At 36.4% G+C, this 27751-nt stretch overlaps 2 protein-coding genes and 2 long non-coding RNA genes across 4 annotated transcripts in view; 2 read left to right on the top strand and 2 right to left on the bottom strand.

Annotated features, from left to right (window-relative positions):
* The window catches only part of LOC114250277 (uncharacterized), a 50716-nt gene that overhangs the window by 7272 nt on the left and 15693 nt on the right, over nucleotides 1–27751 (top strand). Inside the window, exons 4-6 of the mRNA XM_089734481.1 lie at nucleotides 23592–23726; nucleotides 24745–24855; nucleotides 27307–27426. Of these exons, the coding sequence (XP_089590607.1) occupies nucleotides 23592–23726; nucleotides 24745–24855; nucleotides 27307–27426 (366 nt within the window). The remainder of the gene's footprint in view (nucleotides 1–23591; nucleotides 23727–24744; nucleotides 24856–27306; nucleotides 27427–27751) is intronic.
* On the top strand, nucleotides 235–16713 carry LOC149503346 (uncharacterized). The gene is made up of 3 exons (XM_089734465.1): nucleotides 235–13823; nucleotides 14039–14248; nucleotides 14737–16713. Exon 1 carries the CDS (start codon nucleotides 465–467, stop codon nucleotides 3774–3776), a length of 3312 nt encoding a protein of 1103 aa, XP_089590591.1. The 5' UTR covers nucleotides 235–464; the 3' UTR covers nucleotides 3777–13823; nucleotides 14039–14248; nucleotides 14737–16713.
* Nucleotides 16387–17750, bottom strand: LOC149503345 (uncharacterized). Its single transcript, XR_016324533.1, has 2 exons — nucleotides 17445–17750; nucleotides 16387–16940 (listed from the first exon to the last, which is right to left on the bottom strand). It is a non-coding gene; the product is annotated as an uncharacterized LOC149503345 (long non-coding RNA).
* Nucleotides 25845–26547, bottom strand: LOC114241515 (uncharacterized). Its single transcript, XR_016324534.1, has 2 exons — nucleotides 26351–26547; nucleotides 25845–26265 (listed from the first exon to the last, which is right to left on the bottom strand). It is a non-coding gene; the product is annotated as an uncharacterized LOC114241515 (long non-coding RNA).

Genomic DNA, 27751 nt, shown 5'->3' with positions numbered 1-27751 from the left:
AGGAGTAAACTCCAAAAAGGAAACCAAATCAAACCAGAAACCTTAATTTTGATGAGATTTGTCAGCTTCCCAGCCAACCTATACTGACTCCTCGTTTGCTAACTAATGAAATGGAAATTTTACAACCAGCCGAGAATGAATTCATTGAAAATGAAGACAATATCAACATGTCTGAAGAGTCAACATCGGAGCCAAATTCTAGCCTGCCATACCGTAGCTATCAAACTCATAAATCAGCACATAAGCTATTTAAAAAAAAGATCCTACAGAATTCCTTTGGTCACGCCTGTAATGTTTGTGATCGTTTATGGTTTTTAGAAGATCTTAAATGTGGATCAGCAGATGAAGAAATCTTACTTAAACGAATTACGGTAAAGTAGTCCCTTATAATTTACAATTATCTAATATCTTACCAACTCTAATTATATGATATTTTTCAGAATTTTACGGATGTCACTCAAGTCATGATGTGCAAAACTTGCAGAGCCAGTATCTTAAAAGGCAATATTCCCTTTTTAGCTACGTATAATGGTTTTAAATATCCACAAAGACCAGTGGATTTGCCGGAATTGGATATTATTGCTGAGAGACTTATTTCACCAAGGCTTCCGTTTATGCAAATACGTAGATTACGCCATTTCAATGGTCAATTTGCTATAACTGGCCAAATAATTAATGTGCCTGTCTCGGTTGATAATATGATAAAACTTTTACCAAGGCCGCTTGATGGAAATGAAGAAGACTATTGTATTAATGTTCATATTAAGAAGAAACTTATTCATAAAACAAGTTACCTTCACGGATTGGTTAAAGGTATTGTCATTAAAAAATGGTTGACGTATTTAATTGAAACACCTCTGTATAAGCACTTCCAAATTAAAGTGGATGATGCTTGGTTTACATCCAATGGTGAGAAAGTCATAATTGATTACACGGATACAGGAGGATCGAGTAGACAAGATGATGTGCAAGAGCTTCCATCCTCTGAAACAGCAAATCACACTCACTCTGTGGATTCTGACTCCATAGAAAAACGAATACACATCGATGATTTAAGTGAACATATTGTGATTGATGAAAGTCTGACTGCGCAACAGCAAACTCTCATGTGGAGTGAGGATAAATTTTTACAAATTGCTCCAGGTGAAAATAAAGTTCCAGAGAGTTTGTTATTTGACACATATGCAGAGGAATTATCATTTCCAGCCATTTACCTTGGGGAATTTCGTGTATTTCGAGAAGAAGCCAATGTAACGCCATTCATGATGGCAACAAGTGAATTACGTCGTTCAGACAGGAGAGGAGTACTTCCTAATAAGCTTCTTTACACGGCAATGAAAATAATGCGCTTAAGAGTTTGCAGTGCTCTGAAGATTGGATTCAAACACATCGGTAAGGATACCAATATAAGTAAAGAACGCGTATTATCTGATGATTACATAAATGCCTGTTTGGAAACAAATTTAGCTTTTATGAAGTCAATCCCTAATTCTGCAACTTATTGGTCTGCGCGAAAGCGAGATCTTTTTGCAATGATGCGCCAGTTGGGTAGGCCAACTATGTTTTTGACCATAAGCGCGAATGAAATTGGATGGCCAAACCTTCTAAGGATTTTACACAAATTGAAAAATCAGGGAGAAGAGTTAACCGATGAGCAAATTGAAGTGTTGAATTATTTTCAAAAGACAACTCTGATTAATGATGATGCCGTCACCTGCGCAATATATTTCAATAAATTGATTAATGTAATCATGCTTATATTGCAGTCAAAGAAGTTGAGTCCATTTGGTAAATATCGAGTGAGTCATTATTTCAAGCGGATTGAATTTCAACATAGAGGTAGCCCACACGCCCATATACTATTATGGTTAGATAATTCACCAAAAGATGCATTGGGGAACGACTACGAAGAAGCGATTGCATTAATTAATTCGCTTATTTCAGTGGATTCATCTGAAGCTTCCGGTCACATCAAACTTCAAACTCATAAACACACCTTCACGTGTTATAAAAACACTCGTACAAATAATCGGCAATGTCGTTTTGAAGCACCTTTTATGCCTATTCGCCAAACTACTATTCTCATCCCGCTAGACAAGGAGAATCCAGAGTTACAAAGACTTAAATCGCGGTATAAAAATATACGACAAAACTTAGAAAGTAATGACTACGAAAATATTGAACATTTTTATCAAGACAATTGCATAATATCAGATGATGACTACGTTAACATTTTACGAGCTGGGATAACTCGGCCTCGAGTATTTTTAAAACGGAGACCTTCAGAAAAATGGCATAATTGTTTTAATCCTTTTATTTTGAACGTGGTTGGGTCTAATATGGACTTCCAATTTATCACCGAAGAATATTCATGTGCTCAGTACGTTGTCGACTACATAAATAAGACTAACAGAGGAATCAGTAACTTACAACAAAAACTCGTCGAAATTATGAATGATAATCCTGACTTCGACATTATTGCTGCTACAAAGAAACTTAGCGTCAACGCGCTGAATACAATTGAAATGTCAAGCCAGGAAGCAGCGTGGTTTCTTTTGCGTGAACCCATGTCTAAAGCGTCAGTAGCTATTGAATATATTCCAACATACTGGCCACAACAGCGAGAAAGAATTCGAAAAACATTAAAAGAATTAGCGCAACTTGAAGATGATGATACAAATGTATGGAAGGAAAATTGGTTCGACAAGTACGAGAAAAGACCTGCTATAATTAATGATATCACTCTAGCTCAGTTTGTTTCGCGATATACTGTCAATGCTGCCGGAAATGTTAAAGAACGAAAAGTCCCACAAGTTATAAGATTCCGAAATTATGATATGGGGAAAGAGTTAACAGAATACAAGAGGGAAATGGTTACGCTACATATGCCTTTCAGAATTGAAGAAACTGATGTTTTGAGTGATATGAAGTTTTTGCGCATCTATGATGAAAATGAAGATCTCATAATGGAGAGACGAAAAGAATTTGAATCTAATTTAGATATCGCAAAAACAATGGAAATTTGTGCACAATTATGTCGGGAAGAGACGGAGCTCAACGATGTGCAGGCAAATAACGATGACCAGAACAGGGCTAATGTCCAAGAAATTCTAGATCCATACCAACAGTTTCTTCAAGATCCAAACTCGGTTATTAACGATGATTTAGTATCAGCTTCAATGAATAAACTCGGAGCGATATGGAAAAAAAAAGACAACCTCATGGAGACTCCAGAGTTTCTTGAGCTCATGAGAAGAACTAACGAGAAGCAATTCGAGCTGGCTCAACACATAATATGGTTATTGACTTCAAAAAACCCAATGCCGTTACAACTATTTTTGACTGGTCCTGCTGGATGTGGGAAAACTTTTCTCATCAAACTGATTATGGAAATTTGTAATAGATTCACAGATACAGATGGCTACTGCAATGCTTATCTTGTATGTGCATCCACTGGAAAAGCTGCGGTTGCTATTGGAGGTACAACTGTTCACACCGCTTTCAAAATTACTCTATCCAGTTTTCAAATACCTTTATCTAACGAAGTCAAGGGCTTGTACAGATGTTTATTCAAGTATGTAAAGATGATACTTATTGATGAAGTCAGTATGATAGGAGCAGAAATGTTAGAACGTATAGATTTGAGGTTGAAAGAAATAACCGGAAATTATGATACCTCTTTCGGTGGATTACATATTATTTTTATTGGTGATTTGAGACAATTGCCTCCAGTTAGAGCCACACCAATTTGGAAACAAAAAATAGTAGTTTATTAAACTAACAAAATACGCTTTTATAGAAAATCTAACTAAAAAATAGAAAGTAAATTTTAATAGATTTGAATTAAAAAAAAATTCAACGGATTGATGGTCAGCAGTTATGGAGAGGAATTAGTTTTTACGAGTTGACAGAAGTTATGCGCCAAGAAAATGCTCAATTTTCTTCATTATTGACAAAAATTGGTAATGGAAATCAATTAGATGAAGACCAGTTGCAACTAATTGAATCAAGATTTTGTTCAGAAGGGGAAGCGGAGCAACGTTGTCCTGGAGGAATTCGATTATTTAATGACAACCATTCAGTTGATGCGTACAACTTGAAAGTGTTGAGTTCATCTGATGAAATATCAAATTCAGTTGCTGATGATGAATTTTTGGGGTGTGAAAATGATCGCGAAAAGCAAAGAGTTGCTAGAGAAAAGTTGTACAAACTTAGTACAATTGACACGGGAGGATTACCTTATGAAATTATTTTTGCTCCAGATAAACCCTACATGATAACGACCAATATTGATGTTGCTGACGGATTAGCCAATGGAGCGGTAGGCAAATTGATCCATGTTGAATTAGGTGTTGATGATAGAATTTTAAGAGTTTGGCTTCATTTTCCTAACGGCGTCGGTGTTAAAGCTCGAGCAAAAACAGCTGGATATGCGAATTCAAAAGGAATTGATAATACAGCGGTTCCTATCAATCGTAGAACTGCAACAATTCCTCTCAACCGGAACAAATCAATTCATGTCAAAAGAAATCATTTTCCGTTAAAACCAGCTTGCTCCTTAACCATTCATAAATCTCAAGGTGGAACTTTTGATGAAATAGTTTACAAGTACAGCAAAGCTCACTCACAGTCTTTAGTTTACGTAGCTTTATCTAGGGTTACGAGTCAACAAGGACTTTACATTGTATCTAGTGAAGATCAACGTTTTCACCATGGCAGACGTGAAAATCAAGCGATGCTTTTGTTACGAAACGAGTTTACTCGGCTTTCTACTGTCCATCTTAATACAATCGATCGAGTTATACTCGAAAAGATTAATGAAGGGAATATCATTGTTTTTTCTCTAAACTGCCAAAGTCTCCGGGCACATGCATGTGATCTTCGTGGCAACATAATACGAAAATCACATGTTTTAATGTTATCAGAAACTTGGCTTTCTAACAACGAACAGGTTGAAGTTGGAAATTTTAATCTCATCACACAATATAGGCGACCAAACATAAAGCGTGGAGGAGGGGTCTGCATTTATCATAATACTGACGATTCACAGCGGGAGTGTGCGGTCAATAGTGATACTCAATTGAGAAGAGGTCCCCAGCACACAAGTCTAACTAAATCTGCTGTAGGAGATATATGCGCCGCAAGATACACTACATCCAGCGGTAGAGAAATTATTATGGTGACTGTTTATATTTCGGTCAATACGAATGTTACTGATATAATAGATTTTCTCCACGAAGCATTGCTAGTATACACAGAAGGGGGTTCGAAACTATTAAGAAAACGCTATCATGAACTTCCGCTTATACTTGGTGGAGATTTTAATATTGACTTTAATAAAGAAGATGGTTTCCGGTTGATACAATTCCTTAAAGACGAATTAAACTTAGATTTAATTTCTGGAAGAACACTGGGAACAACTAGATATGATACCACTATTGATGCGATGTTTTCGCGATTTATTACACATATATCGTCCGACGTCCATGTATCGTATTTTAGTTACCACAAACCGATCGTCTCAGTATTCAATGATGTTGATATTGTTCCTGGAATAAATACACCGCAAGGTGATGTAAATAGTGAATAAAATCAATCTTGCTCAACATTCTATTATATTAAATTATTATTGTTTATATTTTTTCATGGCTTCCTTATGTATGTCAAAAAATTTATTGTATAATTAATAGAATAAAAATCTACCGTGCATAATCTAAGTATCATCAAAAATGCATTCATTTATACCCGTATTCCCTTATCTATTTATTTATTTTATAATCGTTCTTGAGGAGTAAACTCCAGTCGTGCGTCGGAGCGGACACACACACTTTTTTTTTTTTAAAGTATTTTGTGTATTATTCGTTAACTTGGGACCTTGTCTTCACTATATAGTCATATTCACTAGTTTATTTGTCACTTGTACGATTTTTTATCACTAAATTCACTTTAAATTATATTTTTAAATAACTTTTTTACGGTCTATGTTGTTACCGCGTCTCAGTACCGCCTACCCTCCCTGGAGAAAATAATAAGACAAAATAAAAAATAACCAATCAATGAAAGTGAATAATGTACTTAGTTAAAAGAACTGACGCTAAGTAACCATTGTTATTAATTACTAGCTGTACCCGTCCGCTTCGCTGGGCATGTAAAATTTACATTATTAATTCTCACCCCCACAAAGATTACACATGGTATATAGTGTGTGTAATGTGTTCTTTATTGATTTAATGTCTCTTTTATGCATTATTTAAAAAAAATATTAGCATTGTGCACCTTTTCTCTATATTCTCTATAAGTGTGGAAAATTTCATACTCCTCCGTAACTCTGTAACTCCAATTTTCGTAAAAAGGGATACAAAGTTTTTGCTTCATATATAGATAATGAGTTGACATTGAATACAAGAGAAAACAAGTATTCACATGAAGAGAGCTTGATGAAACATTTGAGTGAAGCGTGCCGGTTCGCGTCGGCCGATAGATGTCGCGTTCCCGGGCTTCTCTGCGTGGCCAATAGATGTCACCACCAGTCAAACTCCTCAATCAATGGCGTAAATTATTTTTGTCATATTTTAATTTTTCAACGGTCGAGTGTGACACGAAAATGAATGTTGCTTAATACGTGCTCCGACACGACTCCTACTTATATTATTTTATGAAAATATTGTTGATCGCCAAACACACATCCCTGAGAGATAAGAGGGTAGTAGCAATAATCGACAGATACCCGTTACTTCTGATCAATAGTTGGATACAGTAATCTGGGTGTGATACTCTCTCTATGACCGCCGGTGTAGTAGTATTAAAATAGGTGTAATGCACGTTATGCACAATAATAAAAAGGTCACTTTAATGCAATTATTGTTATTATTATCCGACTTAAAAAAAAGTAAGAACTTCTCAATTCGATGGTTTATTTATCCACAGATTCGGTAGAATCTGGCGCCAAGTTCCGTTCAAAAATCCCGTTGTAAACGGAGCGCCAGACTACCGACTATGTTTACTGTGAGCAGAACAGTTTTTTGAGGTTGCGAAATTTTATTTAATTCTACGGTACTTCTGGTTCCTAAATTGTATATTATATCAATCACTCACAACTTTATTTTACTGATATTAACTAGTTATATCAATTACAACAATTAATCTACTTGAAATTATTAATTTTATCACCACAAACTATGGCTCGCTCAAAAATTTCGATCCTGACTTTTTTCGATGTAAAAAGTGACATGCCACAGACTATAAATATTCGAGAATGGTAATCTACGGCCGCCAGGGTGCGCTGGAATTATTCCTATTTGTAATGGATTTTATGACCTGGTAACTGAGACCTTTAAGTCATGTCTTATTTTAATTTATATTCATATTTTTATGAAAAATGATATTATGGAGTGAAATGAAATGTGATATTATGGAGTGAAATGAAATGAAGATGATTAATTTGAGACATTAATCAAAAGGGATGAAATGAAATGAGATGAGATGATATGGAATGAAATATAATCTCAGTAAAATGGTGGTGGTCATTTACTAAGATCTCAGTGGACTTTTTGGAGGAAACCGAGAAGTTACGTACAGCGGCTTTGTTTCATTTTCCCACGTTTGTGCACTTTCACAGATATTAAACAGTTAATAAACCAGTATTATTACACATTTAAACCCGAATAAAACACTAAATAGACAAATTAAAACAAATCACACAACTTCACACCTCGCGTTCCCGCCAAAAAGTCATTATTCCTACATAAACTGTAGCTTCAAGGGGATAGTTTGCAGTTCTTATTGAACGGTTTATACATTAAATAACGTTAATGTTGTTACTGTTAGTATTTTAGTTTAAGTACTGCCGAAGCAAGTACTGTTGTTACTGTTGGAGAAACAATTTTGTTTTGTAATGTAATACCGAAATACTTTACGAGATGGCGTTACAAAAAATCCCTTCCCAAAACTATAAAACCGTTGTGATTGTCTACGAATAATAAATAATATAATAACTAATATTTATTCGTAGGTGATTGTTTAAGATGCTATGAATATTTCGGTTTTGATTTCATCAAAATAACTTGAACTTTACTACTGAATTCCGATGAAAATTCTAATTAAGGCTGAGTTAAGTTCAGCTTTTTATTTAAGCCTCTTACTGTAGTTTTTAAATTACATTTATGCGGATTGATGTTTCAAGGCTTTCAGATTTTAATTTTAAATTCTGAAATAATTAAGAACAGCGTCATCTACCCTTCACATTTGAAACAAAATTTAATTCGGTTTAAATTTGTAAAAGTTGATGTTGATTATTATTACACTGTAACGCAGCGTTCCGTTTCGCGGGGCAACAGCAGCCAAAGGGAATGTGACTCAGGTCCGTGCCCGACGACCCATCCCGCGCTACCCGCGCCCGCGCATCTGTTGCATCATTCGCACCCCCAATTATGGCAATTAGTGCGCGCCAGACTTTGAAGCGAAATACACGCGTCCCCGGTCGATACCAGAACTGACAACCCGAGTCTCATGCCAGTCGGGCACCTAACATTAAACTGGCAGCCCAAGCGCGGGCCCTTTAACTAGTATTTCGGAGTGAATCTACGTAATTACGACACGTACTCGTCGTCAGTCACGGCGTCAATCCGATTTTCAAGACGTTGAAGAAGAAATTGGTTCAACCGCGGGACCGACGCCAACATTTACCGCAAACAACATGGCGTCATTACAAGAAAGTCAAATGGCAGCATTCGAACGCCTACTCGACCGAGTTTTTGAGCATAAAACTCAACTCGAATCATCAGCAACACCGACGTCGGAGCCGACATCGCCGCCTTCCTCGACGCCCGCTCACCATTCTGGGAACTTCGCGTCATGCACGGCGCGGTTCAGCGGAGCGCCCGGCGACTCACTCGACGGTTTCCTTGACGCGGTCGAATCATACAAAGATTGTGCTGACGTAGGACACGCCATCGCGTTACGAGGACTCCCGATGTTACTAACCGGAAATGCAGCCGTGTGGTGGCAAGGCGTTAAAGCTAGCATCACTTCCTGGGACGACGCTTTATCATCGTTACGAAGCGCTTTCGGTGATTGCAGACCGCCCCATCGAGTCTACTTAGAGCTCTTCAAAATGTCGCAAGGACAAAGAGAGAAGACGGAGATCTTCGTTGCCAGAGCACGAGCCCTACTAGCTCGACTCCCACCTGGTGACCTTAGTGAGAAAGTTCAAATTGATATGCTTTACGGCCTTCTACACCGTCGTGTTCGTAAAAGATTAAGAAGAGACGAAGTAACTTCATACGACACGTTATTAAAGAAAACGCGCCATATCGAGGACTCCATCTACGAGACCAGTCCGCCTGAATTTATTCATCATCCTCAGCGAGCGACGCCACGTTCATCGGGTAGTACCGTAGGCGAAGTTCCCGCCGGTGCTTCGACTTCGGCGCGGATGACGCCGCGGAAAATATTCAACTCGGGCGCCGCTGGCGGCCCGCCACGCGACGACAGCGCTGCGCCGAGCACCGTTCGAGTCCCCGCGCCTCGCTACACGAACACTGATAATGTATCATCTACGTCGATTGTTAAAAGACTGTTCTGTGTTTATTGCAAAAAGTACGGACATATTCGTGATGAGTGTTTAAAATTAGCGTCAAAAACGAAATTCGACAACGAAAATACGCAAGCTGTATCCTCGCGTTACGGGTGTGGTACCAAAGGTGTTACTCGGTCTCAGTGTACAAAGTGTAACGCAAGTTATTACGCCGCGCCGTCGACGCTGCACGGACCCGATCAGTCACATCCGATTTACCTATTGGTAAAGTAAATACACAGCTGTCAAGTTCAGTGAACTCTATTCATCGCGACAGCTCGTTGCATACAGCTTGCACTTCAAACACCGTAAAGTCGTCCATTTATATTAATAATCGTAAACAATGTTTTGTTGATAATGAAAATAATTATTATCCTACCGATTTTAAGGCGATTCTTCCTCCGCGCTTTTTCGGTACTGATAACAAGGTTAGACTTCAAAATTATTCTAGACTTAATCATAATATAAACAATAATATTAGTTCTAGGAATAGGCCCCTGATGCGTTACTCGAGTGGTACCGAACCAAAACATAGTTATTCCGAGGTACCAAGTGGCCGCGATAGGGTGACCATGATGAACGAAAATAGGGTGACCATGGAAAACGTCGGACATTTTTCGACAATTAATTCTAATGTGAAAAGTGTTGCCCAGAGTAACTCTACTGAGCACCAGGTTAGGTTAAGACCAATTTTAAGTGTTCAAATGTTAGGTATACGAGGTAATGCTTTGTTGGATACGGGAGCTAAGAGTAGCGTTGCTTTATGAATTGCTGTTAAAGCATAACCATCCGTGTGAGGAAACCAGGCGTCGGGTGAGGCTTGCAGACGGTTCCGCGCGCACCCGCCGAGTTTTGCTCACTACTCTTGAAGTAAGGGTAAGTCCCGAAAGGTCAGTAACCCTTGAATTTACTGTTTTTCCAGATGCTCAAAATAATGAAACTTTGCTTGGCATGGATTTTTTGGTGGCAGCAGGTATTGTGCTTGACTTTGCTTCATCCACTTGGCATTTTTCAGGAAAACGGGTTACCTATCCAATTGAATATGAGTGCCCTAAGCCATGCATGTTTGCTTCTACTGCTGACTTCCTGCGTGATGATAAGGGTTCTATGCTTGGCTCCGATGAACGGCAGCAGCTATCACATTTATTGCAGGAGAATGGAGACATCTTTAGGGTGGGGGGAGCCCCAACCCTTTACGCCGAGCACCACATTGATACCGGTGATCATCCGCCTATATCGGTACCGCCGTATAGGCTCACTCCTGTGCTTCAACAGCGAGGAGAGGTTCTCGCAATCGATTTGTTCGGGCCACTGCCAGAAGGAGAGCAGGGGAGCGATGGGTACTCCTGGTAGAGGATGTAGCTACAAGATGGGTAGAACTCTACGCACTTGTTGATGCCACCGCCGTGGCTTGCTCCCGAGTCCTACTGGAAGAGTATTTCCTTCGTTATGGCTTGCTTATGCGTCTAGGGGTGTAACACGTAAGTTCATGCCACGACGGGATGGCCCGTATCGCGTAGTAAAGATAGTTAGTCCTACAACGTACTTCATAGCAGACTTGTCAAACAATGTCATCGGCAAGTATCACACCGCGGATTTAACCCACTCTCCGTCAAATTCAAGTACGGATCCAATTATGCCAAAGAGGCAGAGAGGAAGGCCGCGTCTTCAGACTAACAGTCCCAAGTTGGACTCGGGACGCGTTCCCAACTTGGAGGGGGAGTATGTAACGCAGCGTTCCGTTTCGCGGGGCAACAGCAGCCAAAGAGAATGTGACTCAGGTCCGTGCCGCGACGACCCACCCCGCGCTACCCGCGCCCGCGCATCTGTTGCATCATTCGCACCCCCAATTAGTGCGCGCCAGACTTTGAAGCGGAATACACGCGTCCCCGGTCGATACCGGAACTGACAACCCGAGAGTCTCATGCCAGTCGGGCACCTAACATTAAAACACTAATTAATTGAGCGTTTCATTAGCTTTTAAGCTGAGTGACTATTTATAATTTATTTTTATTAAGTAATAAATGAGCAAAAAATAATACTTAACAAAAAGATATGAAATCCGAACAAAAACAGTTTCACTGTAAAAAATTGCGCCAAGTCCACGTTTATAAAACTCATCTCAATAACATTTGCACTTTACAAAAAAAGAAGACTTCAATAGCTTTCATTCTCTACAAAAATATGTGAAATACAAAAAAATACCAAGAAACCGTCATAAAGATGAAAAAATTAAAAAAAAATTGTTGAAAATTTAAAAATAAAAAAATAAAAATTTTATCGTGCTTGGCGCGCGTCATTGAGTACCCCAAAATTTTTCGGAAGAATTTCAACCCGAGAAAAAAACCATTTTGCTTTAATATACAGTGAAAGCTGAAAAAGTTACCCAGGTTGTCTTTTTCGCTCTTGTTAGCGTTTTATGAGAAATTGAGACAGAACTATGGTAATTTTCAACAGCTCTCACTATATACCTATGGGCTATTATATGCCAAATCGACCACTTTTGCGTCCGACCCCTTTAGATTCAGCTGAAACTTTAATATTCTTTTCTACCCTTTGAAAAACATCTTTGAGAATTTTTTCAAATGTTTTGAAGCCAACGTATACATACGTATCGACTCGTAAGTAGTTTGTATTTGTATAAGCGAACACGAGAGGGTGTTTAGTTCAAATCATAAAAGATGAGTGGGAAATGAAAAAAATTCAAATAACATACGTATGAGATGTCGATTTTACTTAACTTTTGTAAAACTTATTATGAAATAATAATTCATTAATTACATTTATGCATTTCATAGGTTGACCTACTTATAAATTTCTAAACATTGAAAGGATGTTCATTTATCCTGAAAATTTTGGGGTACTCAATGACGCGCGCCAAGCACGATAAAATTTTTATTTTTTTATTTTTAAATTTTCAACAAATTTTTTTTAATTTTTTCATCTTTATGACGGTTTCTTGGTATTTTTTTGTATTTCACATATTTTTGTAGAGAATGAAAGCTATTGAAGTCTTCTTTTTTTGTAAAGTGCAAATGTTATTGAGATGAGTTTTATAAACGTGGACTTGGCGCAATTTTTTACAGTGAAACTGTTTTTGTTCGGATATCGATTACCTCAGTACTTTTTCTAGGTGAACCGATTTTTATGATTCTGCTTTGAAAGGTGGTGATGGTCTCATGAGGTCGTATTTCAATTTTATCAAGATGTGATCAGGATTTTTTGAGTGATCCTAGCAATACTTAGTTAACTGACTTCGACTACATGTATGATATTCTTATTTTGTTAAATGTTGATGATATAAAATGGTAAAAAAACATCGAAAGATTGAACATCGCAGTACTTTGGAGGCGGTCTAATTCTAATTTAGTGATGTTCTGATGAAGATCTTCGATGATGATACAAGGGAACTCTTCAGTAAATAAGAGAAAATTCCAAATTCGTTTTTGATAACATTAATTCGTATAGGGCAGCGGTCGGCCACCTTGTCAACCAAAACTTATAGTAGACAATAGAAAACACACAATTTAAATGTATACAAAGGGCTTTTTTTCTCATATAGGTATTTTTATAGCCTTGTGGTTCAAAAATGTTTACTCGTTACAAGGCGAGGTAATAATTAATATTCCGCGCCAGAATTGAGCATTTCACGGAAAAGCTACGTTAGCCGAGCCGAGGAGTCAAAGGCACAGTCCGTCAGCTTTCTTAGCGGCCAATGCCAACACTGGCAATATCTGCGAAAATGAGTAAGCGCTCTACAAAAGAAGCAATCAGCGATAAATTTTTTTAAGGGATTTTATGTCCAGGTAACTAAGACCTTTAAATCATGTCTTATATTTTAATTTATATTCATATTTTTATGAAAAATGATATTATGGAGTGAAATGAAATGAAGATGATTAATTTGAGACATTAATCAACTGGGATGAATTTTATTTCAGTCCATATTATCATTTTTCACAAAAAAAGAATATACATTATAAGACATAACTTAAAAGTCTTAGTTACCTGGTCATAAAATCACTTTAAAAAAAAGCGACTGTCGCGACATTTTGGATTTTTTTTAAACTTAAGATTTACAAACTACCGCGATTGATTGATTCTTTCCGCGACATTTAGGCTGTTGTACTTTTCTAAAACATGGTAGGGAAAGGAAGTGTAAAATGCTCAAAATGCGGCATTACATCAAAAGAATATTTTCCTTAACCTTCCATAGGTTTCCTCTTCCGTCCAAGCATCGGTCTATGAGGTAAGTAGATCAAACATTAATATTTGGATTAATTTTAGATAAACGTCCTCCTGATTTTACAAGTTCTCACTTTTTGCACAATTCCGACTTGAATTATGCAAAAAGTGTACTTACTTAATATTATTTTGAAGATTGCTTAGAACTTTGTTTTTTAATTTAAAGTAGAACAGCTTCATACTTTATACCTGTGTACAATGAAAGCATTATTTTTTTAGGGCTAAATTTTGTTTTCTGATGGTGATTGGACATCCAATGAATTGTTAGAAAAGTTGAACGCACAGCATAGGATGCTATGTGGCAATCATTTTGATGATTCTTCATTTACCAGCAGCAACAGGAAAAGACTTCCATCTGAAGCTCAAAGTATACTTTCCCAATTAAGAGACGAACAGTGTAGTCCATCTAAAGCAAGTCATGACATCCAAGTGAGTATTTACATAGTTTACTTTATAATCATAAAAATATTACTCAAAAAATTATAAAACAGTTACGGGCATTAAACTTCTTATCTCGTGATAATATTCCATAACAAATCAAAAAAATATTGATTTGTATCCTTTTCATATTGAAGAAAGTCTTCTCCCAAGTAAAACATATTCACTTATCCTATATAGAATAGGTAGATATGTTAGGATACACTTGGGGGATGTAGATAATTAATTTATTCTGATGTAGTTATATCACATTGGTTATCTTGACATAGTACTTGAATTTCAAATTGTGAAAAAGAAATAAACATCACTTTTAAGAAAATATTTTTTTCCAAAATAATAATAATAACATGTAAACCTACATAGAATACATAGATCGAAAGTATTAAAGTTACCAAAAATTTACTTTAAAGGAATTAATTTTCTAAATGTTTTATTTAAATTTGAAATTTGTGATTTAATTATTTTTGTATATTTTCCAGGAACCATCAATAAGCAAAGGTATTTTGAAGGACTTGGATGTGAAAAAGTTCACTGAACTTACACCTAAAAAGCAAAAGCTGCATAAGAGATGCAGAAAAACCTATCTGAAATAATGAGGCTCTGAAGAAAGTTTAAAGGTGTTAAAAAATCCAAAAGATCTATATTAAGTGTACTAACATCAAATGAACCTACTAATGAATTATTAAAAAGCAAATTAAGTAGTTCATTTTATTTACTATTACAATGCCAACTGAACAACGTTCCAAGAAAATTAGCTGGATGGAGATGGACACTGGATGATAAAGTGTTAGCCTTAAGCATTTATAAGAAATGAGTCGACTATTATCAAAGCCGGCAATGTGACTTTTGGACAATTATTGGTAAATCAGAAAAACTAATTATTGACTTTGTATTCCATTGGCAGTCACAAAACTCTTCTGAACGACATCTTAGATAAATAACAGGTTAAGTATTAACCTTTATTTAATGCAGGTTTTGAACCGTATTCTTTGAAGGAGACGATTATATTCAAATCAATCTGTATTGACATATCAATAACATTTTTTTGTCCAAATGCACAGATTGCCTCCCTTGATAATAGACGACTCAAATCAAACTGTTGTTATAGATTATTAGTAGGTTATTTTGTTGATCCAATTCATATTTTATGTGAAAGTAACAAAGAGCTAGGAGATATGCCTCCTCAGTGTTCTGGTGAAATGCAAGCATGTGCTTATCTTTGCGGATTTATTGTAAAAAAGATGGCACTCAATTGTACTCTTTGTAAAAGTATTATGCTAGCAGACCAGAACACTTAGGTATGTCATTTGTTTACATTGTTCAAAGAATATGACGATGTTAAATGTAGTTTAAATTACATTCAGTACAGTTTTTGTAAAATGGTTGAAAAGGCTGCAAATTTGGTAAACAATTATCTAAAAGATCACAGTCACACAGAAAAAATTAAAATGAATTTATATACTTTATTAACTGAAAATTTGGACAAAGATTGACTAAAGGTATGTGAAGAACATTACGCAGTCAATATTGAAACAATTATAAAAAGTACAATTGCTATATGTTTAAAAAGATTTTGTAAAATAAAAAATGATGAATTTATGGAAGAAGCGTCCAAAAATCATGGAAGAGAAAAATAAATATATTGAAAAACGTTTAATATTAAGTGATGATGTATGTAAAGTGTAAATCGATTAAATATTCAACCATTTCATTAAATTATAAAAAATGCATTAATTTTATTGCAATTAACTTATATTGCAACTTAACTATTAATTGCAGTCCTAGTGGTAAAACAATTGCAGTTATCTCAGATTGATGTCAGATTATTTACAAAACATTTATGCTCAACACATTTGTAAATTTAAAACAATACTTTATTGTCAGATAATACCTTTTCTAATTCTACAAGAAACTAAAATTAGTATGTTTCGAGTTTAGGAGTCATTAATCATCAATAAATGATAGATTTTCATGTTTATAAGTCATATAACACCCGTGTTCAGTTACTATGTAACTTCATCTAATTAGTTACTTTTCAATGACGTCCCTTTCAAGGATATTTTATATTAAAAGTTTCTCTACGTTTAAATATACTGAATTATTATAAAATAAGTAAAAAAGTCATCAAGTATGTAATTTATATATATTTATTGTTAATAAATAACGACACCATAATTTTACCACACTAAATCTTTTATATGAAACAGTCAATTACACTGTGGTAAGCCTTTTACAAATAACGTAGATTTTCTCATTAATTTATTACAGTAAAAAACTTAATTCTAATTTTAAATCTAAAATCTAATCTAAATGTAAACTTTATATCCTTTAAAATTATTCTGCCGCCACGCGCAGTGCTGTATATAATATAAATACTTTAATTGTTAATAAGAATATACATTAAGACTTTTTGTTTTTAATTATGGTAGCTTAATAAAATTGTTACCCATGTACAATCCTTGTTTTATTTCTCTACATGAAATTATTCCTTAATTAAATTCTCTACTTGCATACCATTTTAAATTCTCGCGCCATACGTTAGTACCGATGGCATTAACTGGAGCGTTGGTGTAGGCATTTTTTTACTATGAAGCTGTTGTTCTTCTTCGCTAGAAGTAATAGTGTTCTGTGGTCAAAGGGATGCAGGCTGCCGACCACTGCACTAGTGTAAGGTGCCACTGTGCTGTAAAATCCAACAAAGGCTTGTAGAAATGAAGATCGTTTATTTTTGTTAAAAATTTATATTTGGTATTTAGAATAATTAATAATTAGTAATTTTATTTATTCAGTTTCAAGGATTATTCTTGATGCTAAGTTTAATTCGGTACTCTGTCATACATGAATTTAGAAACAGCGATTTAATATATGACGGCGGCTTGCCCGTCGCTTGAACTCAAATAGCATCATAATAAATTAATCAGCTCATTTGTTAAATCTTATACACGTTGAGTATTAGTAAATAATGAACTAATTGTGTCGTCGAGAGAAAGAAGAGCGAGAGAGAGAACAATAGTCTTCATCTCTTCTCCATCCCCACTCTTAGCTCCTGGTATAAAAAGAGTGGCGCCCCTAATCTACGACAAAGTACTCATAAGAGCTGTGTTGTGACGACGTCTGTGACAATACGAATATTTTTATTTTTAAGTGTGCCGGTGTGGTAAAAATGGTATCAAATATTGTGAATTACCTTTGTTAGTAGTTTAAAGTTACCTAATAGTTATAGTTTTTACAACATTATACGCTTTTGTTTTCTAAGTGAGTGATCACGTGTACAACTACACACAAAACCGGAAACACCTGCGCGTAAAAGAGCTCAGGGTATGCTATATTTAGGAATAGGTACGTATACTTAGTATTTCTGCAGAATAGGTATACTTAGTATGGCTAGAATTCAATTGGTAGTGATCGTATATTTTTTAATTCCTTTGGTGAATTGTGTGTTTTATGGAGCTATTTAATATTATAAAATTTAAGTAGTAATTGGAAGCTATAATATAAATGGTATTGGTAGTAGTGAACATTCAACAACTAGAATTTTTATCGTTGTAAGGCTTTTTTTCATTGCCTTTGTAGGCAGACGAGCTTATGGCCCACCTAATGGTAAGTAGTCACCTTCATTCATGGACATCGGAATGTAAAGGACACAGCCTACTGCCGGAAAGATATAGCAGGTATATACATACTTAGACCTTGAACACAAAAAACATTAAAAAAAAATCCACCGGGAATCGCACCGGGGCTTCATAGTTTAGTAGTCGAGGTCACTTTGTAGTTTCTACTCTACTCACAAAGCAATCACTAGTCACTGAAATACTTAATATCTAGATTAAGTACAGAGTTGTTCTATTGGAGATAATTAAATGAAAATGTTTTGGAATGTATACCATGTAATGAAATGTATTTGTTAAAAGTTGATACTTTTTTTTTTATATTACTACTTGGGTGGACGATCTCACAGCCCACCTTGTGTTAAGTAGTTACTGGAGCCCATAGACATCCACAACGTAAATGCACCACCCACATTGAGACATAAGTTCTAAGGTCTCAAGTATAGTTACAACGGCTGCCTCACCCCTCAAACCGAAACGCATTACTACTTCACGGCAGAAATAGGCAAGGTGGTGGTACCCACCCGTGCGGACTCACAAGAGGTCCTACCACCACTATTTTATTTATTTATTTATTGCTTAGATGAGTGGACGAGCTCACAGCCCACCTGGTGTTAAGTGGTTACTGGAGCCCATAGACATTCACAACGTAAATGCGCCACCCACCTTGAGATACAAGTTCTAAGGTCTCAAGTATAGTTACAACGGCTGCCCCACCCTTCAAACCGAAACGCATTACTGCTTCACGGCAGAAATAGGCAGGGTGGTGGTACCCACCCGTGCGGACTCACAAGAGATCCTACCACCAGTAAGAATTTAATTTCATTATAGCTATTAACTATGACAACCATTTGTCCTGACTGAATGGTCGACTTTTTCATCAACGCCTCAAGAGCCCCAATTCTTAGGATAACGCACTTGAAAATTTTGCAAGGATATAGTAAATTTTATGTGCCTGCTATTCGTTACAAGTAATATACCTAAACATCTGTTTATTTATAGACGATAAAGATTTCCGGAAATTGTAAAGAGCAAATATTACTATCAAGAATAGGTAGTATCTATGACCTGTACTAGTTCCTTTATATCTTTCGTAAAACGGATGTTACTTCAATATCTCGAATATTGACCAAATATGTGAATAGCATTAGTATTTACTTTGAAATTCGAAAATGTAGGCAAATAATTTTAATTTTTTATGTAGTGTAATTTGGGATACGATTTGAATAACAAAAAACAAAATAGTATTAATTACAAATTTAAAGTTCATTTATTGATAGTTCATAATGATACCAATTTTTGAAAAACTACCATCCAGCAAGTAAAATTTAAAATATTGGTATTTGTTCATTTAAAAACTTCATGTTGCAAGGTTATTGTTACTTTCTTTTTTATCATTATTATTATGTTTTATTTCTGCCAGACCAGCTCCATTGTACCATACCGTTATTCTCATTTTGTCACCAAATTTACATAGCTTTGCAATTGATTACAAAAACAACTTAATCTGACTCGGCGACTTTCCTTCTCTTTCTTTTGTGAAAGTTTTAATTTTATCAATATAGTGCACAATAACAAATGTTGAAATGCAACACGCATTTAGATGTAGAGTAGAAATTAGCTAAGATTTCCCTTATTCCGATGTGATTGTGAATTCGACCGATGATTTAACGTGATATCGCCTCCAGCTTTAATACAACAGCTGGCAGTATAAAAATGAAGTGAAATAGTACTCGATTGTGTTATATTAGTTTTGATTCATGTTGTGAATATACAAAGGCACTCGCTAACTAACTAACTTATACAAAGTTATAAGTAAAACCATACTTATTACAAAGTTTAATACACGGAAATAAATTTGTGTTTAGTGTGTTTTTAACCTATTGCATAGCTTTTATCGGGGGCTTTGAGCGCGGCGACCGAATCAAGAAATTATATTATTTTATTTTATTTTTTATTGCCTAGAGGGGTGGACGAGCTCACAGCCCACCTGGTGTTAAGTGGTTACTGGAGCCCATAAACATCCACAATGTAAATGCGCCACCCACCCCGAGACAAGTTCTAAGGTCTCAAGTATAGTTACAACGGCTGCCCCGCCCTTCAAACCGAAACGCATTACTGCTTCACGGTAGAAATAGGCAGAGTGGTGGTACCCGCGCGGAAACTTCCGTAACGAAAACAAAACCTAACACCCCCCACTCCGCCTACCATGTAGCTCGTGTCCAACATATTCACACGTTGCACTTGTGTAGTATTTGTGAATAAGCGCGCGGCGTGACGTCGCACTGCATGCGCATCATGAAAAGTCTGCCCATATCTCTCTCGCGCGGTCTAACTTATGAGTGTGAAGGGGACAGTTAATGTTTGTAAATATAGCGTGGTCTAATTTTATTAATGTTTTAATATTAAAGTATTATTGTCTAATTATAATGGCATAAGTTGATAAAAAATGCTATGCAATAGCTTTACCGTGGCAGTCCCCGAGTGCCACGTGTTTTTTTTTTATTTTATGCCACAATAACAAATAAATTATCTTGTGGGCCCAAATAATGTTTATATTACCTGGTAGTTCCCTGTAACTATATATAGTAATTACGGTGTGTTAAATTCTTCTGTAAAGTCCATGGTAGAAGTTTATTAAGTGTATTTTACAATGTAAAAAAAAACCGGTTGTCTGTAAAGTCGGCTTACTGACGATAGTTGAACGTGAAACGTCATAAGAAAATACTGAGGGAATGGTTTCATTTTTCAAAAGAAAATTTTAATTTTATTTGTTTGATAAATATTTTGTATGGATATAGAGAAGGAGGTAAATGGAAATCACTATTGAATTGATCAAGTTACATTTATTTGTATGCATAAATACAATTATGTCAATTTTTATGAAAGTCATCAATGAAAGTCATGTCAATGCTATAGTCACATTCAATTTTCACTGAAATTCATACTTGACGTAAACATGTAAATGTATTATTGTATAGCAGCTGTCCACGCGGATGCATCGCTCACTCAAGTAAGAGAGAGATGTCGAACGCTGCCGAACGCGGAGGCTGATTGTGCCTCTTTATCGCTCGTTACGCGCTCTCGCTTGCATTTAAAGCCTTAAATGGAATGCCTCAGAGCGAGGCAACGCCGCATGAGTCATGTTTTTTCGTGCGTGCAGCCGGCTTCAACGAATTATAAGACGTCACGTCAAAACAAATTATTATACACATGTATAGAAAAAATATAAAAAGACTGACAGTAAATGAATAAAACAATATAAAAAAGTGTGTGTGTCCGCTCCGACGCACGACTGGAGTTTACTGGATATAAAAAATTAAACGAAACAATACGAGAAATAGTTCTATATTACGACAACACGATACACTACAGATTATTAACAAATTAACGAGACACAAAACAAACGACTAACAAATATATGAAAATACAATAATGAGAGAAACGCGCGATCAGTACGAGGCTTTGTGGCGGACTGCCGGCGCAGCAGCCCGGCGTCACCTGCGATAACGCGGCCGCGCGTTGGCTCCTGATTGGCGCGCGCACGCATCACGCAATCAGGAGCCAATCAGGCGCATAACGCATTTCGTGTGACATGCTAGTACGATTTTGGTCCCCATAATTTTCATACCCCGGGCCTATATATGTAAATCGATTCTTAAGGAGTAAACTCCAATAATAATGATGATTTACAATTTGAAACAATTATAATTAGAACAGGAATTGCTTTAAAAAATGAACTTTTAATTTCTCTGATTTTTAGGTTCAGTATTAGAAACTTTTTGGAGTTTACTCCTTAAGAATCGATTTACATATATAGGCCCGGGGTATGAAAATTATGGGGACCAAAATCGTACTAGAGAGTATAGCATGTCACACGAAATGCGTTATGCGCCTGATTGGCTGATGGTGATGCGTGCGCGCGCCAATCAGGAGCCAACGCGCGGCCGCGTTATCGCAGGTGACGCCGGGCTGCTGCGCCGGCAGTCCGCCACAAAGCCTCGTACTGATCGCGCGTTTCTCTCATTATTGTATTTTCATATATTTGTTAGTCGTTTGTTTTGTGTCTCGTTAATTTGTTAATAATCTGTAGTGTATCGTGTTATCGTAATATAGAACTATTTCTCGTATTGTTTCGTTTAATTTACCGACATCGTTTTGCTTGTGGCCGGACGCCGTTCGGGTTCGATTCCTGAACGTATCAACTGTTAGTGGGTTGATACCCGAATATAACCCGCTACAAATCATTTATTAATAAAGCTTATTAAATATAAACAATTCCTTCTATCAGTGAATGGACAACTTATATATTAATTGTAAAAGTGAATTATATAGACTTACTTAATTACCGCATCCACGTGTTCCGCAACTCCCGGATCATTCTCACTAGAATACGTAACTTCCATATTTTACTGTATTCAACTGACACAAATTTATATTTATATCCAGTAAACTCCAGTCGTGCGTCGGAGCGGACACACACACTTTTTTTACTACAAGATATGGCATCACTGACTAATCCAAAGACCGAACTGACACTTGGCGTGTGTTGGAAATTGACAAGTCCAAATTAATGATTTAACTGAGTAAAATTGTAAATATTTAAAGAAAAAAAAACATGGCAAACTTTAAAACAGACCATGATTATGAGTCATTTTCAATACAAAGACAGAAACATGAACTTTGACAACAGGAAAATTCTAAACACAATTAAGTACAAATACTTAAGAGAGCCCAATAAATATCATTAAATATTTTAAATAACGGTTTATCCTGATACATTGAATAAGTAGCCAAGATTAATACACGATTAAATTTAGTTATTGCAGCTAGGTTAGGACATTGTTTTTCTGTCGATACCATTAACCACTCAAAATCAGGTGGGTCATTTAGCTGCTGGACATATCTTACAATATTGATGAAATAAGAATGTGAAACACTGAACTTTCACTGGCCCCAATATGAGATCTTCTGCTGTGTTATGGGCACAGCTGCACACAACACACAACATACACACACACTTGAGACAATATAAGTACATCCAAACCTTAAATACCAATCATTTTACCAAATAGACTGACCCTTCTTGTGGTGCAGTCTGATCCAACCCTATGTCTCTTCTGCACTTTTATGAACATGTTTTCATTTGATAACACTTATCTACCTACACTGTGATGAATTTTATAATTTTTATTACTGATCGTAGGACTTCTTGTGAGTTCACACTGATCGTATAATGTGTTTCGGTTTAAAGGGCAGGGAAGCTGTTTTACTGTAAAAACTGAAACTTTGAACTCATGTCTCAAGATGGGTGGTAGACTTTACATTGTAGATTTTCATAGGCTTAGATGGGTGGATAAGGTCACCGCCCACTGACCTCATCCACCCATCTAAGCTATAAAAAAAAGGATGTAAGGTCACTTGTATGAACTATATTTCTACATTCGTTATCTATGGAATAAAATAAATGCTTTCATGAGATAATATTGAATGCTTTCTGAGTCCTCGGCCCACTATACTATTGCTAAGTTTAGGTTACTTGAAATCCATTGATCATAGTGAGATGTTTCCACTATACACAGTCTTTATTTTACAATATATTAATTGGTTTGTTATACAATAATGAATGTAAACAAGATTAAACTTAATAGTTTTGAAATTGGCAATCACACAAAATATAATATAAACTATAGCTAAATTAATCATAGGTAATTATTTCATTCTAGTTAAAAATGTCAGAGAAATGGAACGAAATAAATTCAAAGAAGAACGGCGAGGTGGACCCTCAGTTTTGGAAGGAACTAACAGACCACTATCTCCGATATCCTGTGCTGTATGTGAAGGGGCTAGGCAATATGAAGGTTAGTGTTATTGAATATTTATTAGCCATCCCCCATAACCTTGCATAATTCTGGCATAACGCATGATGATTGTAAGTGAGATCTCTAGTCTCTTGAATGAATAGTGCTCATCGTGGTGGTGGTGGGAAGTCACCATTGCTTATAAGCACGTAATGCCAGGGCAAAAGCAAGTTGCTGCAGATATTGCATTATATATGTTATATCGCTATACTTAATTTTTGGCCTCATATAAAATAGGTGGACCATACACTTACATCTATATAGAGCAGTGTGGTGGTAGTATGGGCTTTAAAGAGCACTGAACTCTTTTAATTAGTTAGCAAAGCACCCAATGCTCATTGTGATAATTATTAAAAAATATAATAATTACCAAATGCTCACAAATTATGTCCATGGTGAAGGAAAAACATAGTGTAATCAGAAATATAATATTAATTTGCACGATTACTAGTGGCAGGGTAACTTGTGAACCTACACAGGCAGATACAACCGCCCTGTCTCTTTCTGTTGTGAAGCAGTTATGAGATGTGGCTTGAAGGGTGAGACAGCTGTTGTACTGTAAATGCTGAACACTGACGTGAGAATATCTTATAACAGCTGCTTCAACAAGTCTTTTTAAATGTTATTGCTTAGATGGGAGGCCGAGCTCACTGGTCACCGGAGTCCATAGACATCAACCACATTAATGTCGCCGCCCAATTTGGGACATGAGTTCTAAGTCTAAGTTAGAACTCATTTCTCAATGGTTGGCAGCATTTACGTTGTTTGCAGTAAGCACAGAACACCAGGTGAGCCGTGAACTGGTGGTCCACCGTGGTCCACCCATCTAGGCAAGCAAAATTAAATAAAACAAAGACCTAGGATACATTAAGGGAGAAGAGATGGCTTTAATTCATTACACTTCTAAAAGTATCATTGTCTGTGCTTGCATCTCTCACATTGGAGGCGCAAGTACAGACCCTCGGATGCTACCTTTACTATGCCGTAACTTAAGGTAATAAATCTTTGTACATTTTAGTTACAACGTCGTCAGGCGTACATGGCTATATCCAAGGATCTGGGCTTGGACGTTGGACCACGGGATGTATTCTGGCTGGTCAGAAGATACCAAAATTATGTCAAAAATTGTGTAAGATATCTTAATAATGCTATTTAACAGAAATATTAGTAGTGCCATGTGTACAGTTTGGTTATATGGTTGGTACAGATATTTACTCCTAAAATGCATACACATGGATGAAGTATCACCGTTGTGACAGTGGCATAGTGGCTTGCCCTACAGAGTTCAGTAGAAGCTCTAGTAAGCAGATGCACAACATACACCCATGGACGTTAGCAATGCCAGGGACAAAAACCAAACCGTTGCCCACCGGAATTTAGGGCGGAACGATGTTATCTCCTCTGTCACTAATGAGAATTATGGGAAGCAGTAGAGAAAGTAAAATAGAAGTTCTACTAATAAGGGATGAAAAAGTCATATAACATTGTAGAGTATCCGGGGGCCCCCAGACGTTAAAAATTAATTTGTAAAAAATGCTCATTTGACTACCATTATTCTTGAATATTATCCTTCCGGGTAAAAATTTTTTTTATATAAAATTATGTATAATTAGGCAGCGGCTTGGCTCTGCCTCTGGCATTGCTGAAGTCCATGGGCGACGGTAACCACTCACCATCAGGTGGGCCGTGTGCTCGTCTGCCTATAAGAGTAATAATTTTTTTTTATACGAAAAAAAAAAAAACACTACATTACAAATATAAAAATAGAGCCTATTCCCATATGTAATTTGACTAATTATTTACCTGATAATTTAATTTTTAACTGATTTTTTTTAATTATAATAATTAATTGATATGATTCAACTGTAAGAGAGAGATAGAGAGACAGAGAAGTCAATATATCCTAATACATTTCTCACTCAGTCTCATGCGCGTGGATAACACGGGTCAACATGAAATTTGACTTTGATTGCAAAGCATTAAATTTCGGTACTTTAGGTCGTAATAAGACGGAAAAAAAATATATGGCATGAAAAACTTTGCTTTTGTGCTTAGAAGACTGATTGAACGAAATTTTTAAAAATCTCGGATTTTAATTTTTGATTGAAAATAAAACTATTGAAATAAAAATGTTTATTATTTTTATTAAGTTTTACTATCAAATTAGCTTACAGAAAAGTGGAAAATAACTTAAAAGTGCACACTTTTACTTTTTCTTTTATGTTCATAGCTAGTTTCTCTCAATAAACCCCTAATATAGTCGCCCATCATGTTTTCATTGTATTGGCCTTGATAGCGTTGTTCAAAATTCATGATGTCCTGATGGAAACGTTCTCCTTGCTCTTCGGAATAGGCTCCCATATTGTTTTTAAATTTATCCAAATGAGCATGCAGCATATGTACTTTTAATGACATCCTGCAGCCCATGGCCTTAAAATTTGTAAGCATATCCTCAACCAACTTTTCGTAGTTTTCAGCTTTATTATTTCCTAAAAATCCAGAAACTACTGCTTAGACCTTTTCTCACCTCGATACCAACCTAAAAATATAAAAATAAAAATTAATATGTCTATTATTTTGGATTCATCGCTTAATTAAATAAAAATTGCTTATCTTCCAAACACCTTTTACAATAACTACAAGCAACATGTGGAGCCCAAGGCTTATCTTGATTCCGTACAGGACAGTCAAAATATGCTTCATAGGCTTCACAGAGAACGTGAGATGTCTTTAGTTCATATTTCACGTCTCGAACTTTAATAAATTGACCACATATAAAACAAAATGCATCAGCATCGTATTTACACTTTCGTGACGACATTTTAAGTTATTCTGGGCTTGTAAATAACACCTGATGGTTGTTTATCACTCGGGTGCCATCTAGCGGCACAGTGTAAACGTTAATACCCCACTCTCACCGCGCGGTCTTTTTAAAAATATTAAAATCAATTAAAATTTATGAAAAAATTGAAAAATGAGTATTATTATTATAACTATCACAAAAGCAAACTTTATACCGAAAAAATGTATTTTCTTTTCGTTTTTGTGCATAACTAACTGGAAAATAATAGTATAAACTTTAGGACAAAGAACGAAATTTTTTTTGTAGAGTCGTGTAATGCCCTCGCGCTCTTACCCACAGAGGTATTAAGTTGAATTTAGGGGATGATTGGCCCTTTAAAGCGTCTGCAAAGCAACTCGGCCGACGGAAAGTGTCTGGGAGTATTGGCGACTTATTTTTAAGGATATTGCCTAAAATATATGTAAAATGCAGCTTTCAGAAAATACGTGAAGTAGGTAATGATTTTATGTACCTTGAGTACCTGATACCTGAAAATTGGCCGTCTAAGCAGGGTAGCTGGTAGGCATGCCTTCTTAGTACATACTAGCACTACGCAATCGGCCACATTTCGTTCGTCAGAAAATACGTCTGGGGGCCCCGGGATCTTGGACTTTTGGTCAAATTTTTTGGTCTTGGGTTTTATACCTAATAATCACTGCACATGTTGGATCAGGGCGCTGGCCTGGCCTATTGTCTCTTCCCTGAGAATAAACGTATTTTTTTATTATAATTTTTTAGTTGACGACGCTGTATTCCAAAGCTACGAGAAGTGGCAAGCAGCTGGAGGATGTTCTGAAAACAGCGCCCGAATGGCTGTTTAGGGCTGGCACTGAACTGAAGCTTATCGACGAGTTGAAGGTGAGCGCGTCCCTCATATGCCCGAGGACTCACCGCCAACAACCCTCTCATCCAGCACTAATGTTGCGAGACAGTGGACTCCTATTGCTGAAAATCGTGTCACGTGGAGAAATTGGTGCCCGTTCGCGGGATTTGAGCCCTGGCGCAGAGGGCATCGTTCACACCAGGTGTCTTATCTTTGAAGTCGTGACGGCTTCATATATTCTTAAAATATTGCTTAGGTCTCACTGTGTTTTGTACGTTTTGGGTTACTAAGGGAGTGTGAGATACTGCCACCATCTCGCTGCATCATTGCACCGCACCGGTGTGTGCCGGTGTGGGCTCC

The sequence above is a fragment of the Bombyx mandarina genome, chromosome 02 (genome assembly GCF_030267445.1).
Source record: "Bombyx mandarina strain Sakado chromosome 02, ASM3026744v2".
NCBI classification, from domain to species: domain Eukaryota; kingdom Metazoa; phylum Arthropoda; class Insecta; order Lepidoptera; family Bombycidae; genus Bombyx; species Bombyx mandarina.
Note: the sequence above shows the minus strand (reverse complement) of the source record. Positions and strands in the feature narration are given on the sequence as shown.